Raw genomic sequence first — 18,242 nt, 5'->3', positions numbered from 1 at the left:
GTCTTCATCCACCGTCCTCCTTCACCTCCCCATCACCTTCTGTCTTCATCCCCTGTCCTCCTTCACCCCCATCCCCTTCTGTCTTCACCTCCCATCCTCCTTCATCTCCCCATCACCTTCTGTCTTCACCCCCCATCACCTGTCTTCATCCCCCATCCTCCTTCACCCCCCATCACCTTCTGCCTTCATCCCCCGTCCTCCTTCACCTCCCCATCACCTTCTGCCTTCATCCCCCGTCCTCCTTCGCCTCCCCATCACCTTCTGTCTTCATCCTCCGTTCTCCTTCACCCCCCCATCACCATCCCTCGTCCTCCTTCACCTCTCCATCACCTTCTGTCTTCATCCCTGTCCTCCTTCACCTCCCCATCCTCCTTCACCTCCCCATCACCTGTCTTCATCCCCTGTCCTCCTTCACCCCCATCCCATTCTGTCTTCACCCCCCCATCACCTTATGTCTTCATCCCCTGTCCTCCTCCACCCCCCCATTACCTTCTGCCTTCATCTCCCGTTCTCCTCCACCCATATCACCTTCTGTCTTCATCCCCCGTCCTCCTTCACCTCCCCATCACCTTCTGTCTTCATCCCCTGTCCTCCTTCACCCCCATCCCATTCTGTCTTCACCCCCCCATCACCTTATGTCTTCATCCCCTGTCCTCCTCCACCCCCCCATTACCTTCTGCCTTCATCTCCCGTTCTCCTCCACCCATATCACCTTCTGTCTTCATCCCCCGTCCTCCTTCACCTCCCCATCACCTTCTGTCTTCATCCCCGTCCTCCTTCACCTCCCCGTCATCTTCTGTCTTCATCCCCCATTACCTGCCTTCATCCCCTGTCCTACTTCACCTCCACGTCACCTTCTGTCTTCACCCCCCATCACCTTCTGTCTTCATCCACCCTCCTCCTTCACCTCCCCATCACCTTCTGTCTTCATCCCCTGTCCTCCTTCACCCCCATCCCTTTCTGTCTTCACCCCCGTCCTCCTTCACCTCCCCATCACCTTCTGTCTTCATCCTCCATCACCTGCCTTCATCCCCGTCCTCCTTCACCCCCCCATCACCTTCTACCTTAATCCCCCATTCTCCTTCACCCCCATCACCTTCTGTCTTCAGCCCCGTCCTCCTTCACCTCCCCATCACCTTCTGCCCTCCTCCCCATCCTCCTTTACCCCCCCACTTTCTTCTCTCTTCATCCCCGTCCTCCTTCACCTCACATCACCTATCTTCATCCCCTGTCCTCCTTCACCTCCCATCACCTTCTGTCTTCATCTCCGTCCTCCTTCACCTCCCCATCACCTGTCTTCATCTTCTGTCCTCCTTCACTCCCCATCACCTTATCTTCATCCCTGTCCTCCTTCACCTCCCCATCACCTTCTGTCTTCACCCCCTGTTCTCCTTCACCCCCCATCACCTTCTACCTTAATCCCCCATTCTCCTTCACCCCCATCACCTTCTGTCTTCATCCCCTGTCCTCCTTCACCTCCCCATCAGTTTCTGCCCTCATCCCCATTCTCCTTTACCCCTCCACTTTCTTCTGCCTTCACCCCGTTTTCCTTAACCCCCCCATCACCTTCTGTCTTCATCCTCCATCACCTGCCTTCATCCCCGTCCTCCTTCACCTCCCCATCACTTTCTGTATTCACCCCTATCACCTTCTGTCTTCATCCCCGTCCTCCTTCACCTCCCCATCACCTTCTGCCTTCACCCCCATCACCTTCTGTCTTCATCCACCGTCCTCCTTCACCTCCCCATCACCTTCTGTCTTCATCCCCCGTCCTCCTTCACCTCCACGTCCCCTTCTGTCTTCACCTCCCATCACATTCTGTCATCATCCACCGTCCTCCTTCACCTCGTCACCTTCTGTCTTCATACCCATCCTCCTTCACCTCCCTGTCACCTTCTGTCTTCATCCCGATCCTCCTTCACCTCCCCGTCACCTTCTGTCTTCATCCCCTGTCCTCCTTCACCTCTCCGTCACCTTCTGTCTTCATCCCCCATCACCTGCCTTCATCCCCCGTCCTCCTTCACCTCCCCGACACCTTCTGTCTTCATCCCCTGTCCTCCTTCACCCCCATCCCCTTCTGTCTTCTCCCCCCGTCCTCCTTCACCTTCCCATCACCTTCTATCTTCACCCCTGTCCTCCTTCACCTCCTGATCACTTTCTGTCTTCATTCCCCATCCTCCTTCACCTCTCCATCACCTTCTGTCTTCATCCCCCGTCCTCCTTCACCCCCCATCACCTTCTGTCTTCATCCCCTGTCCTCCTTCACCCCCCATCACCTTCTGTCATCATCCACCGTCCTCCTTCACCTCCCCGTCACCTTCTGTCTTCATCCCCATCCTCCTTCACCTCCCCGTCACCTTCTGTCTTCATCCCCTGTCCTCCTTCACCTCTCTGTCACCTTGTCTTCACTCCCCCATCACATTCTGTCTTCATCCCCCATCACCTGCCTTCATCCCCCGTCCTCCTTCACCTCCCCATCATCTTATGTCTTCATCCCCTGTCCTCCTTCACCCCCACATCACCTTCTGCCTTCATCTCCCTTTCTCCTCCACCCACATCACCTTCTGTCTTCATCCCCCGTCCTCCTTCACCTCCCCGACACCTTCTGTCTTCACCCCCCATCACATTCTGTCTTCATCCCCCATCACCTGCCTTCATCCCCCGTCCTCCTTCACCTCCCCATCACCTTCTGTCTTCAGCCCCCATCACCTTCTGTCTTCATCCCCTGTCCTCCTTCATCTCTCAATCACCTTCTGTCTTCATCCCCCGTCCTCCTTCACACCCCCATCACCTTCTGTCTTCATCCCCCGTCCTCCTTCACCTCTCCGTCACCTTCTGTCTTCATCCTCCGTCCTCCTTCACCTCTCCATCACCTTCTGTCTTCATCCCATGTCCTCCTTCACCCCCCCATCACCTTCTGTCTTCATTCCCGTCCTCCTTCGCCTCCACGTCACCTTCTGTCTTCACCTCCCATCACATTCTGTCTTCACCTCCCATCACATTCTGTCATCATCCACTGTCCTCCTTCACCTCCTCGTCACCTTCTGTCTTCACCCCCCATCACATTCTGTCTTCATCCCCCATCACCTGCCTTCATCCCCCGTCCTCCTTCACCTCCCCATCACCTTATGTCTTCATCCCCTGTCCTCCTTCACCTCCCCATCACCTTCTGTCTTCATCCCCTGTCCTCCTTCACCCCCATCCCCTTCTGTCTTCACCCCCCCATCACCTTATGTCTTCATCCCCTGTCCTCCTCCACCCCCCCATTACCTTCTGCCTTCATCTCCCGTTCTCCTCCACCCATATCACCTTCTGTCTTCATCCCCCGTCCTCCTTCACCTCCCCATCACCTTCTGTCTTCAGCCCCCGTCCTCCTTCACCTCCCCATCACCTTCTGTCTTCATCCCCGTCCTCCTTCACCTCCCCGTCATCTTCTGTCTTCATCCCCCATTACCTGCCTTCATCCCCCGTCCTACTTCACCTCCACGTCACCTTCTGTCTTCATCCCCCATCACCTTCTGTCTTCATCCACCCTCCTCCTTCACCTCCCCATCACCTTCTGTCTTCATCCCCTGTCCTCCTTCACCCCCATCCCTTTCTGTCTTCACCCCCGTCCTCCTTCACCTCCCCATCACCTTCTGTCTTCATCCTCCATCACCTGCCTTCATCCCCGTCCTCCTTCACCCCCCCATCACCTTCTACCTTAATCCCCCATTCTCCTTCACCCCCATCACCTTCTGTCTTCATCCCCGTCCTCCTTCACCTCCCCATCACCTTCTGCCCTCCTCCCCATCCTCCTTTACACCCCCACTTTCTTCTCTCTTCATCCCCGTCCTCCTTCACCTCACATCACCTATCTTCATCCCCTGTCCTCCTTCACCTCCCATCACCTTCTGTCTTCATCTCCGTCCTCCTTCACCTCCCCATCACCTGTCTTCATCTTCTGTCCTCCTTCACTCCCCATCACCTTATCTTCATCCCTGTCCTCCTTCACCTCCCCATCACCTTCTGTCTTCACCCCCTGTTCTCCTTCACCCCCCATCACCTTCTACCTTAATCCCCCATTCTCCTTCACCCCCATCACCTTCTGTCTTCATCCCCTGTCCTCCTTCACCTCCCCATCAGTTTCTGCCCTCATCCCCATTCTCCTTTACCCCTCCACTTTCTTCTGCCTTCACCCCGTTTTCCTTAACCCCCCCATCACCTTCTGTCTTCATCCTCCATCACCTGCCTTCATCCCCGTCCTCCTTCACCTCCCCATCACTTTCTGTATTCACCCCTATCACCTTCTGTCTTCATCCCCATCCTCCTTCACCTCCCCATCACCTTCTGCCTTCACCCCCATCACCTTCTGTCTTCATCCACCGTCCTCCTTCACCTCCCCATCACCTTCTGCCTTCACCCCCATCACCTTCTGTCTTCATCCACCGTCCTCCTTCACCTCCCCATCACCTTCTGTCTTCATCCCCCGTCCTCCTTCACACCCCCATCCCCTTCTGTCTTCATCCCCCGTCCTCCTTCACCTCTCCGTCACCTTCTGTCTTCATCCTCCGTCCTCCTTCACCCCCCCATCACCTTCTGTCTTCATTCCCGTCCTCCTTCACCTCCACGTCCCCTTCTGTCTTCACCTCCCATCACATTCTGTCATCATCCACCGTCCTCCTTCACCTCGTCACCTTCTGTCTTCATCCCCATCCTCCTTCACCTCCCTGTCACCTTCTGTCTTCATCCCCATCCTCCTTCACCTCCCCGTCACCTTCTGTCTTCATCCCCTGTCCTCCTTCACCCCCATCCCCTTCTGTCTTCTCCCGCCGTCCTCCTTCACCTTCCCATCACCTTCTATCTTCACCCCATCCTCCTTCACCTCTCCATCACCTTCTGTCTTCATTCCTTGTCCTCCTTCGCCCCCCCACCACCTTCTGTCTTCATCCCCGTCCACCTTCACCTTTCCATCACCTTCTGTCTTCATCCCGTCCTCCTTCACCCCCCATCACCTTCTGTCTTCATCCCCGTCCTCCTTCACCTCCCCATCACCTTCTGTCTTCATCCCCCGTCCTCCTTCACCTCTCCATCACCTTCTGTCTTCATCCCCTGTCCTCCTTCACCCCCCCATCACCTTCTGTCTTCATTCCCATCCTCCTTCGCCTCCACGTCACCTTCTGTCTTCACCTCCCATCACAGTCTAGTCTGTCTTCATCCACCGTCCTCCTTCACCTCCCCGTCACCTTCTGTCTTCATCCCCTGTCCTCCTTCACCTCTCCGTCACCTTCTGTCTTCATCCCCCATCACCTGCCTTCATCTCCCATCCTCCTTCACCTCCCCGACACCTTCTGTCTTCACCCCCCATCACATTCTGTCTTCATCCCCCGTCCTCCTTCTCCTCCCCATCACCTTCTGTCTTCATCCCCTGTCCTCCTTCACCCCCCATCTCCTTCTGTCTTCTCCCCCCGTCCTCCTTCACCTCTCCAGCACCTTTTGTCTTCATTCCTTGTCTTCCTTCGCCCCCCCCACCACCTTCTGTCTTCATCCCCCATCCTGCTTCACCTTTCCATCACCTTCTGTCTTCATCCCCATCCTCCTTCACCTCCTGATCACTTTCTGTCTTCATTCCCCATCCTCCTTCACCTCTCCATCACCTTCTGTCTTCATCCCCCGTCCTCCTTCACACCCACGTCACCTTCTGTCTTCATCCCCTGTCCTCCTTCACCCCCCATCACCTTCTGTCATCATCCACCGTCCTCCTTCACCTCCCCGTCACCGTCTGTCTTCATCCCCATCCTCCTTCACCTCCCCGTCACCTTCTGTCTTCATCCCCTGTCCTCCTTCACCTCTCTGTCACCTTGTCTTCACTCCCCCATCACATTCTGTCTTCATCCCCCATCACCTGCCTTCATCCCCCGTCCTCCTTCACCTCCCCATCATCTTATGTCTTCATCCCCTGTCCTCCTTCACCCCCACATCACCTTCTGCCTTCATCTCCCTTTCTCCTCCACCCACATCACCTTCTGTCTTCATCCCCCGTCCTCCTTCACCTCCCCGACACCTTCTGTCTTCACCCCCCATCACATTCTGTCTTCATCCCCCGTCCTCCTTCACCTCCCCATCACCTTATGTCTTCATGCCCTGTCCTCCTTCACCTCCCCATCACCTTCTGTCTTCACCTCCCATCACATTCTGTCATCATCCACTGTCCTCCTTCACCTCCTCGTCACCTTCTGTCTTCACCCCCATCACATTCTGTCTTCATCCCCCATCACCTGCCTTCATCCCCCGTCCTCCTTCACCTCCCCATCACCTTATGTCTTCATCCCCTGTCCTCCTTCACCTCCCCATCACCTTCTGTCTTCATCCCCATCCTCCTTCACCTCCCCGTCACCTTCTGTCTTCATCCCCTGTCCTCCTTCACCTCTCCGTCACCTTGTCTTCACTCCCCCATCACATTCTGTCTTCATCCCCCATCACCTGCCTTCATCCCCCGTCCTCCTTCACCTCCCCATCACCTTATGTCTTCATGCCCTGTCCTCCTTCACCTCCCCATCACCTTCTGTCTTCAGCCCCCATCACCTTCTGTCTTCATCCCCTGTCCTCCTTCATCTCTCAATCACCTTCTGTCTTCATCCCCCGTCCTCCTTCACACCCCCATCACCTTCTGTCTTCATCCCCCGTCCTCTTTCACCTCTCCGTCACCTTCTGTCTTCATCCTCCGTCCTCCTTCACCTCTCCATCACCTTCTGTCTTCATCCCCTGTCCTCCTTCACCCCCCCATCACCTTCTGTCTTCATTCCCGTCCTCCTTCGCCTCCACGTCACCTTCTGTCTTCACCTCCCATCACATTCTGTCTTCACCTCCCATCACATTCTGTCATCATCCACTGTCCTCCTTCACCTCCTCGTCACCTTCTGTCTTAACCCCCCATCACATTCTGTCTTCATCCCCCATCACCTGCCTTCATCCCCCGTCCTCCTTCACCTCCCCATCACCTTCTGTCTTCAGCCCCCATCACCTTCTGTCTTCATCCCCTGTCCTCCTTCATCTCTCAATCACCTTCTGTCTTCATCCCCCGTCCTCCTCCACACCCCCATCACCTTCTGTCTTCATCCCCCACCCTCCTTCACCTCTCCGTCACCTTCTGTCTTCATCCCCCGTCCTCCTTCACCTCTCTGTCACCTTCTGTCTTCATTTTCCGTCCTCCTTCACCTCTCCGTCACCTTCTGTCTTCATCCTCCGTCCTCCTTCACCTCTCCATCACCTTCTGTCTTCATCCCCTGTCCTCCTTCACCTCTCCGTCACCTTCTGTCTTCATCCTCCGTCCTCCTTCACCTCTCCATCACTTTCTGTCTTCATCCCCTGTCCTCCTTCACCCCCCCATCACCTTCTGTCTTCATTCCCGTCCTCCTTCGCCTCCACGTCACCTTCTGTCTTCACCTCCCATCACATTCTGTCTTCACCTCCCATCACATTCTGTCATCATCCACTGTCCTCCTTCACCTCCTCGTCACCTTCTGTCTTAACCCCCCATCACATTCTGTCTTCATCCCCCATCACCCGCCTTCATCCCCCGTCCTCCTTCACCTCCCCATCACCTTATGTCTTCATCCCCTGTCCTCCTTCACCTCCCCATCACCTTCTGTCTTCAGCCCCCATCACCTTCTGTCTTCATCCCCCGTCCTCCTCCACACCCCCATCACCTTCTGTCTTCATCCCCCGTCCTCCTTCACCTCTCCGTCACCTTCTGTCTTCATCCCCCGTCCTCCTTCACCTCTCTGTCACCTTCTGTCTTCATTTTCCGTCCTCCTTCACCTCTCCGTCACCTTCTGTCTTCATCCTCCGTCCTCCTTCACCTCTCCATCACCTTCTGTCTTCATCCCCTGTCCTCCTTCGCCTCCACGTCACCTTCTGTCTTCACCTCCCATCACAGTCTGTCTTCATCCACCGTCCTCCTTCACCTCCCCGTCACCTTCTGTCTTCATCCCCTGTCCTCCTTCACCTCTCCGTCACCTTCTGTCTTCATCCCCCATCACCTGCCTTCATCTCCCATCCTCCTTCACCTCCCCGACACCTTCTGTCTTCACCCCCCATCACATTCTGTCTTCATCCCCCGTCCTCCTTCACCTCCCCATCACCTTCTGTCTTCATCCCCTGTCCTCCTTCACCCCCCATCTCCTTCTGTCTTCTCCCCCCGTCCTCCCCCACCTTCCCATCACCTTCTATCTTCACCCCTGTCCTCCTTCACCTCTCCAGCACCGTTTGTCTTCATTCCTTGTCCTCCTTTGCCCCCCCCACCACCTTCTGTCTTCATCCCCCGTCCTCCTTCACCTTTCCATCACCTTCTGTCTTCATCCCCATCCTCCTTCACCTCCTGATCACTTTCTGTCTTCATCCCCCATCCTCCTTCACCTCTCCATCACCTTCTGTCTTCATCCCCTGTCCACCTTCACCTTTCCATCACCTTCTGTGTTCATCCCCGTCCTCCTTCACCTCCCCATCACCTTCTGCCTTCACCTCCCCACCCCCCCGCCCCACTTTCTTCTGCCTTCTTCCCAAGTCCTTTCCAGTGCTGATGAAAGGCCTTGGCCCAACACATTGAATCTTCCTTGGTTCCCATGGGTACTGCCTGGCCTGCTGAGCTCCAGGATCTGGCAAATGGCTCGCGTTTATGATTTGCTCGTACCTTGTTGGTCATGCGCATTTCATTGTACGTTTAAATGTCTGACAAATAAAGATGTTGACTTCATACTTGGTGGTAGGAGCGAGAAGAGTGTATGACCTCGATGATGAAGAACCATCGACGATGGATGCTGCTTCCTGAGGCAGGGCCTTCTGTAGACGCTGTCAGTGGTGTGGAGTCTGTGACCCCTTCTCTTCTCTTTGTGGAATAGCTCTACCAGACGCTCTGGATGCTTCAAAGATAAAGATCAGCTTTCTTTGTCACACATACATTGAAACGAACAGTGAGACGAGTCGTTTGTGTCAACGACCAGAGAGTCCGAGGGTGTGCTGGGGTCAGCCCCCAAGGGCCGCCATGCTCCCGCGCACAGCTCGCTGACCTGCACATCTTTGGAATGTGTGGAGGAAACTGGAGCACCTGGAAAAAGCCCAGGCAGTCACGGGAGAGTGTTCGGACCGCGATGGGAATAGAACCCAGCTCTGTGCTACTGTAAAGAGCTGCGCTATCTGCTGTTATCAGCAGTGCGTGTAAAAGTTTGTTAGTGTTTAGTGCAAAGCCAACTCTCCTTGAGTGTGTCAGAAAGTGGAGCCGTTGGTGTTGTCATTGTGATTGGGAGGGTAGGTGGGGGTTGGTCTCTCTTTTCCTGTACTAAATTCACCCCTCACATCTTTCTCCACACACAGGCAAGGGAGGCCAGCTTGCCGTGGACCAGCTGGCCATGGAGAGTTGTGCAACAGGCGGATGGGAAGAAGACACTGAGCTGCTACTGGTTGAGGGTGAGGCTGTACTTGGGAGCAGGGGTGTTGGAGGGAGTGCCATGGGAAGGGTACCATGGTCCTCGAGAAGGGGTGGGATGTTGCCTGACATGGAAGAGTCACTGGAGAAGGTATAATACGCTCCCTGGAGCAGGGGGGGTTAGTCGGGACATGGATGAGGTGCATAGGATAGGTGGCGGGATAGGATACAGAAAGATGCCCAAAAAAGGCCAGAAATATCAGGAAGGATCCCACTCACCCTGCTCATGGACTGTTTCTCCCCCTCGCACTCCCATTAGGGAGGAGGCTACGTAGCATCCACGCCAGGATCACCAGACTTTAAAAAAGTTACTTTCCCCAAACAGTAAGGCTGATCAACACCTCCACCCACTAACCCTCCCCTCCACACCCCGAACCAGCACTACTTTATCATTTCCTGTCAGAGTCACCTTATGTACAGACACTCCTGTGTCTAGCGTCACTGTCTGGACATACAGTCACTCTCTCTATATCAGCTATCTTAAGTATTTATATTTATTGTGTTTTTTAATTATTGTGTTCTTTATCTTGTTGTGATGTGCTTATGCTGCATTAGATCTGGAGTAATAATTATTGTGTTCTTTACACTTGTGTACTGGATTTGATAGTAAATAATCTTGATTTTTTTTTTGAAATTTTGAGGGTATAGGTTAGATTATGAGGACACTTGGTCCTCGCTTATTGTCATTTAGAAATGCATGCATTAAAAAAATGATACAACATTCCTCCAGAATGATATCACAAGAAAACACAAGACAGATCAAGACTAAAACTGACAAAACCACATAATTATAACATATAGTTACAACAGTGCAAAGCAATACCATAATTTGATAAAGAGCAGACCATGGGCACGGTAAAAAAAAGGTCTCAAAGTCCCGATAGACTCATCATCTCACGCAGGCGGCAGATCCTCCAAGTGCCGCAAACTTGCCGATGCAGCACCATTGGAAGCACCTGACCACAGCGGACTCCTGAGTCCGTCCGAAAATTTGGAGCCTCCGACACAGCCTGTCTGAGCACCATCTTCTGCCGGGCGCTTCGACCCCGCCCCAGCCACCGAGCAACAAGTAAAGCCAAGGACTCGGTGCCTTCTCTTCCGGAGATTCTGGACCACACAGTAGCAGCAGCAGTGAAGCAGGCATTTCAGAAGTTTCACCAGATGTTCCTCTGTGCTCTCACGTCCATCTCCATCAAATCAGGATTGTGCATGGCACCCTACTTGACAAATAACAGACATCACCGGAGTGGCTGCTGTGAGCTGCATCACGCCACCGTCTTCTCCTCCCGCCTTCAGAGTAATGGGGAAGAGATTTGGACAGGGTATGACCGGGAACCACCTTCACTTAGAGAAGCATTATTCACCACGTACATTTACATATGTGAGGAATTTGCTGTGATGCGTTGGTCAGAGAATGTTGAATCTTTGTGGGTGGAGTTAAGAAACAGCAAGGGTAGGAATACCATTATGGGAATCATATATAGGCCTCCAAATAGTAGCCAAGATGTGGGGCTAAGATTGCAAAGGGAGCTGGAACAGGCATGTGATAAGGGTAGTGACATAATTGTAATGGGGGTCTTCAATATGCAAGGGGATTGAGAAAATCAGGTTGGTGTCAGATTGCAAGAGAGGGAATTTGTTGAATTCCTACAAGGTAGCTTTTTAGAGCAGCTTGTGCTTGAGTCTACTCGGGGAAAGCCCATCTTAGATTGTATGTCGTGTAATAACCCAGATCTTATTAGGGAGCTTAAGATAAAGGAGCTCTTAAGAGGCTGTGATCATAATATGATTGAATTCATACTGTAAATTGAGAGGGAGAAGCGTAAGTTTCATATATCACTATCACAATGGAATAAAGGGAATTACAGAGGCATGCCCACGTGGATTGGAGGAGGATACTGGCAGGGATGATGGCAGAGCAGAGATGGGAATAGTTCACAAGGCGTAGGGTAGACATGTCCAACAGAAGAAGTTGTTCTCAATTAGCAGGGGTAGGCAACCGTGGCCAACAAAAGCAGTTAAGGACTGAATAAAAGCCAGTGAAAGGGCATACAAGGTAGCAAAAGTGAGTGGGAATTTGGATGATTTGGAAGCTTTTAAAATCCAACAAAAGGCAACTAAAAAGCTTAAAAAACTAAAGAAGGGTAAAGATTAAATATGATGGCAGACTAGCCAATAATATAAAGCAGGATACCAAAAGTTTTCTCAGTTATATATGAATAACTTTATTGGACCACTGGAAAATGATGCTGGTGAGGTAGTAATGGGGTCAAAGAAATGGGAGAAGAACTTAATGGGTACTTTTGCATCTGTCTTCACTGTGGAAAGCACTAACAGTGTGACAAAGGTCCGTAAGTGTAAGGGAGCAGGAGTGAGCGCTATCGCTATTTCAAAGGAAATAATGCGAGGCAAACTCAAAGGTCTTAAGGTGGATAAGTCACCTGGACCAGAGGGAGTACATCCCAGAGTCCTGAGAGAGGTTGCCGAAGAGATAACGGGTGCACTGGTCATGATCTTTGAAGAATCACTTGATTCTGGCATGGTCTTGGAGGACTGGAAGATTGCAAATGTTACTCCACTCTTTAAGAAAGGAGAAAGGCAAAAGAAAGAAAATTATAGGCCAGTTAACCTAACCTCAGTGGCTGGGAAAGTGTATTATTAAGGATGAGGTTTCTGGGTACTTGGAGAGTAATCATAAAATAAGCCAAAGTTGGCATGGTTTCTGTCAAAGGAAATCTAGCCTGACAAATCTGTTAGAGCTCTTCGAGCAAGTAACAAGCGAAGTGGACAAAGGAGAGGCAATAGATGTCATTTACTTGGAATTTCAGAAGGCATTTGATAAAGTGCTACACATGAGACTACTTAAGATAAAATCTTATGGCATTACAGAAAAGATGCTGTAATGGATAGAGAAATGGCTGACAGGCGAATAGGAATAAAGGGAGGCTTCTCCAGTTGACTGCCAGTGACTGGTGGTGTTCCTCAGGGGTCAGTATTGGGACCGCTACTTTTCACATTGTCAGTAGTTTAGATAATGCAATTGATGGCTTTGTGGCAAAGTTTGCGGATGATATGAAGATAAATGGAGGGTAGGTAGTGCTGAGGAAGCAATGTGTGCATCACTACCTCGGAAGCGAGCGAGAAGGGCCGGCATCCTGGTGAGGTTGAGACAGCGTACTAATCGGCTGCCACTCCCAAGTGTACTCATGGCTAATGTTCAGTCCCTGGACAGCAAACTGAGAGCCAGAATCTCCTACCAGCGGGAAACAAAGGAATGTACGTCTTGTGCTTCAGGGAGAGCTGGTTGATAGAGGAGATATTGGTTCATGCCATCGAGTCCTCTAGGATCCCCCTGTTGCAGGCGGACAGTTCCGTGCGCACCGTGCGAGACGGAGCTCTCACTGCCGGTAACCACCAGGAACTAACAGTTCCGTGCGAGACGGAACTCTCACTGCCGGTAACCACCAGGAACTAACAGTTCCGTGCGAGACGGAGCTCTCACTGCCGGTAACCACCAGGATCCACAGTTCCATGCGCACCGTGTGAGACGGAGCTCTCACTGCCGGTAACCACCAGGAACTAACAGTTCCATGCGCACCATGCGAGACGGAGCTCTCACTGCCGGTAACCACCAGGAACTAACAGTTCCGTGTGCACCATGCGAGACGGAGCTCTCACTGCCGGTACCCACCAGGAACTAACAGTTCCGTGCGAGACGGAGCTGTCACTGCCGGTAACCACCAGGATCCACAGTTCCATGCGCACCGTGCGAGACGGAGCTCTCACTGCCGGTACCCACCAGGAACTAACAGTTCCGTGCGCACCGTGCGAGACGGAGCCGTCACTGCCGGTAACCACCAGGAACTAACAGTTCTGTGCGCGCCGCACTCACCGTGCGAGACGGAGCCCTCACTGCTGGTAACCACCAGGATCCACAGTTCCATGCACACCGTGCGAGACGGAGCTCTCACTGCCGGTAACCAGCAGGAACTAACAGTTCCGTGCGCACCGTGCGAGACGGAGCCCTCACTGCCGGTAACCACCAGGATCCACAGTTCCATGCGCACCGTGCGAGACGGAGCTCTCACTGCCGGTAACCACCAGGAACTAAGCGCGCCGCACTCACCGTGCGAGACGGAGCTCTCACTGCCGGTAACCACCAGGATCTTCAGAACTGCAGCTACCTTCTAGGCAAAGTCATCAAGGCAGCAAAACAACAATACAGGGACAAGATCCAGACACAACTCCCCACCAATAACACATAGCTTATGGCTAGGTCTGCATACCATCACAGGCTTCAAAGCTAAACGCAGTGGAGTTTCCAACATCACTGCCTCTCTCCCAGATGAGCTGAATCCTTCTTTACGCTCAGTTTGATGTCGCCAACACTGAGCCTCTGAGGAGAGCTGCTGATGCGACCTGCACCTTGGTCATCTCTGAGGCCGAAGTACACAGGTGTTTCCCATGAGTGGACAGTCGCAAGTCTGTGGGACCGGATGGCATCCCAGGGCGGGTGCTCAGGATGTGTGCAGCACAACTGGCAGGTGTGTTTACTCTCCCTCTCCCAGTGTAGAGTGCCCTCCTGCTTCAAAACACCCACCGCTGTCTCTGTACATAAAAAGATGAGGGTAACACGTCTGAACGACTGGCATCCTGTCACACTCACCTCAATAATAAGCAAATGCTTTGAGCGGCTGGTCAAGGACTATATCTGCAGCTTGCTACCACCCAGACTGGATCCCCTACAATTTGCCTACCGACGCAGCCAGCAACAGATGACACAATAGCCACAGCTCTACGCACCGTCCTTACACATCTGGAGAAGAAGGATTTTTAAACGCAAACAACAGGAATTCTGCAGATGCTGGAAATTCAAGCGACACACATCAAAGTTGCTGGTGAACGCAGCAGGCCAGGCAGCATCTCTAGGAAGAGGTACAGTCGACGTTTCAGGCCGAGACCCTTCGTCAGGACTAACTGAAGGAAGAGTGAGTAAGAGATTTGAAAGTGGGAGGTGGAGGGGGAGATCCAAAATGATAGGAGAAGGCGGAGGGATAGAGCCAAGAGCTGGACAGGTGATTGGCAAAGGGGATGCGAGAGGATCATGGGTCTCTGGCGGACAGAGCGTAGACCGCTTTGCTGAACACCTACGCTCTGTCCGCCAGAGAAAGCAGGATCTCCCAGTGGCCACACATTTTAATTCCACATTCCATTCCCATTCTGACATGTCTATCCACGGCCTCCTCTACTGTATAACAACACCTTATATTCCATCTGGGTAGCCTCCAACCTGATGGCATGAACATCAACTTCTCTAACTTCTGCTAATGCCCCACCTCCCCCTCGTACCCCATGTTATTTATTTTTATACACACATTCTTTCTCTCACTCTCCTTTTTCTCCCTCTGCCCCTCTGACTATACCCCTTGCCCATCCTCTGGGTTCTCCCCCCCCCCCCCTGCCATCTTTCTCCCTGGACCTCCTGTCCCATGATCCTCTCATATCCCTTTTGCCTATCACCTGTCCAGCTCTTGGCTCCATCCCTCCCCCTCCTGTCTTCTCCTATCATTTTGGATCTCCCCCTCCCCCTCCCACTTTCAAATCCCTTACTCACTCTTCCTTCAGTTAATCCTGACGAAGGGTCTCGGCCTGAAACGTCGACTGTACCTCTTCCTCGAGATGCTGCCTGGCCTGCTGTGTTCACCAGCAACTTTGATGTGTGTTGCCGGTATCACTGACTGGTATGGGAACTGTACTTCCCTCAATCGCAGGACACTGCGGAGAGTGGTGCGGACAGCCCAACGCATCTGTGGATGTGAACTTCCCAATATTCAGGACACACAGTGACAGGTGCATAAAAAGGGTCCGAAGGATCTTTGGAGACCCGAGTCACCCCAACCACAAACTGTTCCAGCTGCTGCCATCTGGGAAACAGTACTGCAGCATAAAAGCCAGGACCAACAGGCTCCAGGACAGCTTCTTTCACCAGGCCATCAGACTGCTTAATTCACTCTGACACAACTGGATTTCTAAGCTATATTGACTGTTTGATTGTATATCTTACTGTACATACTCTTTATTACAAATTACTGTAATTTGCACATTCAGACAGAGATGTAAAGTAAAGATTTCTACTCGTGTATGTGAAGGATGTAAGAAATAAAGTCAATTCAATTCGATTCGATTCGATTACTGCAGGACTTAGACAAATTGGAAGAATGGGCAAAAAAGTGACAGATAGAATACAGTGTTGGGAAATGTATGATAAGCATTTTGGTAAAATATGCAGAATATTATTTAAATAGGGAGAAAATTCAAACATCGGAGATGAAAAGGGACTTAGGAATCCTCGTGCAAGACCCCCAGAAGGCTAATTTACAGGTTGAGTCTGTGGTAAAGAAGGCAAATGCAATGTTGTCATTTATTTCAAGGGGAATAGAATATAAAAGCAAGGAGATAATGCTGAAACTTAATAAGACACCAGTCAGGCTGCACTTTGAGCATTGTCAACTGTTTTGGGCCCCTTACCTCAAAGGATGTGTTGTCATTGCAGAAAGTCCAGAGGAGGTTCATGGGGATGATTCCAGGAATGAAGGGGTTAACATATGTGGAGCATTTGGCGGCTTTGGGCCTGTACTCACTGGAATTTAGAAGAATGCAGGAGATCTCATGAAACCTACCGAATGTTGAAAAGACTAGATAGGATGTGGAGAGAATGTCTCCTATGGTGGGGTATCCAGAACTAGAGGGCACAGCCTCAAAATTGAGGGGCGACCTTTTAGAACAGAGGTAAGGAGGGATTTTTTTTTAGTCAGAGTGTGGTGAATCTGGGGAATGCTCTGCCACAGATGGTGGTGGCGGCCAAGTCTGTGAGTATATTCAAGGTGGAAGTTGTTTGTTTCCTGATCGTGCAGGACATCGAAGGATATGGCGAGAAGGCAGGTGTATGGGGTTGAGTGGGATTCGGGATCAGCCATGACGGAATGGCTGAGCAGACTTGTTGGGCTGAATGGCCTAATTCTGCTCCTATATCTTGTGGTCTAATGGTTTTGTGAATTAATTGGAATTTGTTGAAATCTCCTTCCCCAATGCCCCCTCTCTCCCCCTCCCCCTCCCCCTCTCATTGTCCACCTCTCCCCGCCCCCTCCCATTGTCCCCTTTCTCCCCCTCCCCCTCCCATTGCCCCCCTCTCCCCGCCCCCTCCCATTGTCCCCTTTCTCCCCGCCCCCTCCCATTGTCCCCTTTCTCCCCCTCCCCCTCCCATTGCCCCCTCTCTCCTCTTCCCTCCCCCTCTCTCCTCTTCCCTCCCCCTCTCTCCTCTTCCCTCCCCCTCTCTCCTCTTCCCTCCCCCTCTCTCCTCTTCCCTCCCCCTCTCATTGTCCCTTCTCCCCGCCCCCTCCCATTGCCCTCCTCTCCCCTCCCCCTCCCCCCCATTGCCCCTCCCTCCTCTCCCCTCCCCCTCTCATTGTCCCTTCTCCCCGCCCCCTCCCATTGCCCCCCTCCCCTTCTCATTGACCCCTCTCTCCCCTCCCCTTCTCATTGACCCCTCTCCCCCTCTCCCTCCTCCCTCTCCCCATGTCCCTAATTGACAGATGGCTTTGTGGATGCCGCTGATGCATTTGGAGAGGATACAGCCAGGGCCACAGAGGAAGGAGGTGGTTGGGATGTGGAGGAGGATCTCGACTTGCCTGCTGAACTGGTAAGCATCCTTTTCCTTCAGTTAGTGTAAGTCAGTGCTGGTGTGTGTGCCCTCTGTCAGCCTCTCCATGGGAAGGGAGAATCTCCAGTCTCTTTCTGAGCTTGCTCGCCATCTTTGACTAGCCTCTTTCTCTCACCCTGTGCAACTGCGTGTCTCATCCCCAGGAACTCGGTGGGAGTGCAGGAGGAGGACCTGCAGATGGATTCTTCGTCTCGCCCTCCCGAGGGAGCAGCCCTGCGCAGGTAGGTGACATGGGTGGGATGCCTACCTCCCTCAAGAGACTGTTCCCAGGGCACAAAATGTCAGCCAGTCTTGCTGGCATCAAGGCCCATGGTGGCCAACAGCGTGACTGACATGAATCCCAGTGTAGAAGTGGGCACTGTTCTGGGGGTCGTGACTGTTTGGTGCACACAGAGGGTGGGACAGCAGCGTTGTGTTCAGTGGAATGCTTTAGAGCGCCAGCGACCACCCTTCAATTCTGCCACAGTCCAACATAGATGGGTCATTGTTCACACGGGGGTGGGGGGAGGTTGGTGAGGGCTCGTTGGGCCGGAAGGGCCTGGTACTGTGCTGTATCTCTAATTAAAAATAAAATGATAAAAATGGCTGCAACTGTCCTGTCCAGTCCAGAAAATGGCTACTGCCGTGATTGGCTTTTTAATGTCTGCAAAATAAGCACTTGCCACAACTTCATGCCCAGAATGACCATTGATGTTGTTGCCATCACAAGGGTGTGTGTTCAAAGTAAATTAATTATTGAAGTGCGTAAATGTCATCATATACAACCCTGAGTTTCATTTTTGTGGGGATTCAGAGTAAATATAAGAAACAATAGAATTGATGAAAGACCAACCCCAACAGGACATAAAACCAGTGTACAAAAGACAACCAAATGTGCAAAGAGGAAAAAGAAAGTCCCTACATAATAACAAACAAATAAGCAATAAATATCGCAAACCTGGGGTGAAGAGTCCTTGAAGATGAGTCTAGAGCTTCTGGGAACAGTTCAATGCTGGGGTGAGTGAAGTTATCTACTCTGGTTCAAGAGCCTGATGGCTGAGGGGTAATGACTGTTCCTGA

General features: G+C 52.3%; 1 protein-coding gene across 5 annotated transcripts in view; it reads left to right on the top strand.

Moving 5' to 3' along the window:
- Nucleotides 1–18,242, top strand: part of copa (COPI coat complex subunit alpha) — a 142,707-nt gene that overhangs the window by 92,316 nt on the left and 32,149 nt on the right. For all 5 annotated transcript variants that reach the window (XM_072253223.1, XM_072253225.1, XM_072253222.1 and 2 more), the window contains 3 exons: nt 9,352–9,444; nt 17,056–17,162; nt 17,327–17,404. In XM_072253223.1, the coding sequence (XP_072109324.1) occupies nt 9,352–9,444; nt 17,056–17,162; nt 17,327–17,404 (278 nt within the window). The remainder of the gene's footprint in view (nt 1–9,351; nt 9,445–17,055; nt 17,163–17,326; nt 17,405–18,242) is intronic.

Source organism: Mobula birostris, chromosome 3 (genome assembly GCF_030028105.1).
Source record: "Mobula birostris isolate sMobBir1 chromosome 3, sMobBir1.hap1, whole genome shotgun sequence".
Lineage (NCBI taxonomy): Eukaryota > Metazoa > Chordata > Chondrichthyes > Myliobatiformes > Myliobatidae > Mobula > Mobula birostris.
Note: the sequence above shows the minus strand (reverse complement) of the source record. Positions and strands in the feature narration are given on the sequence as shown.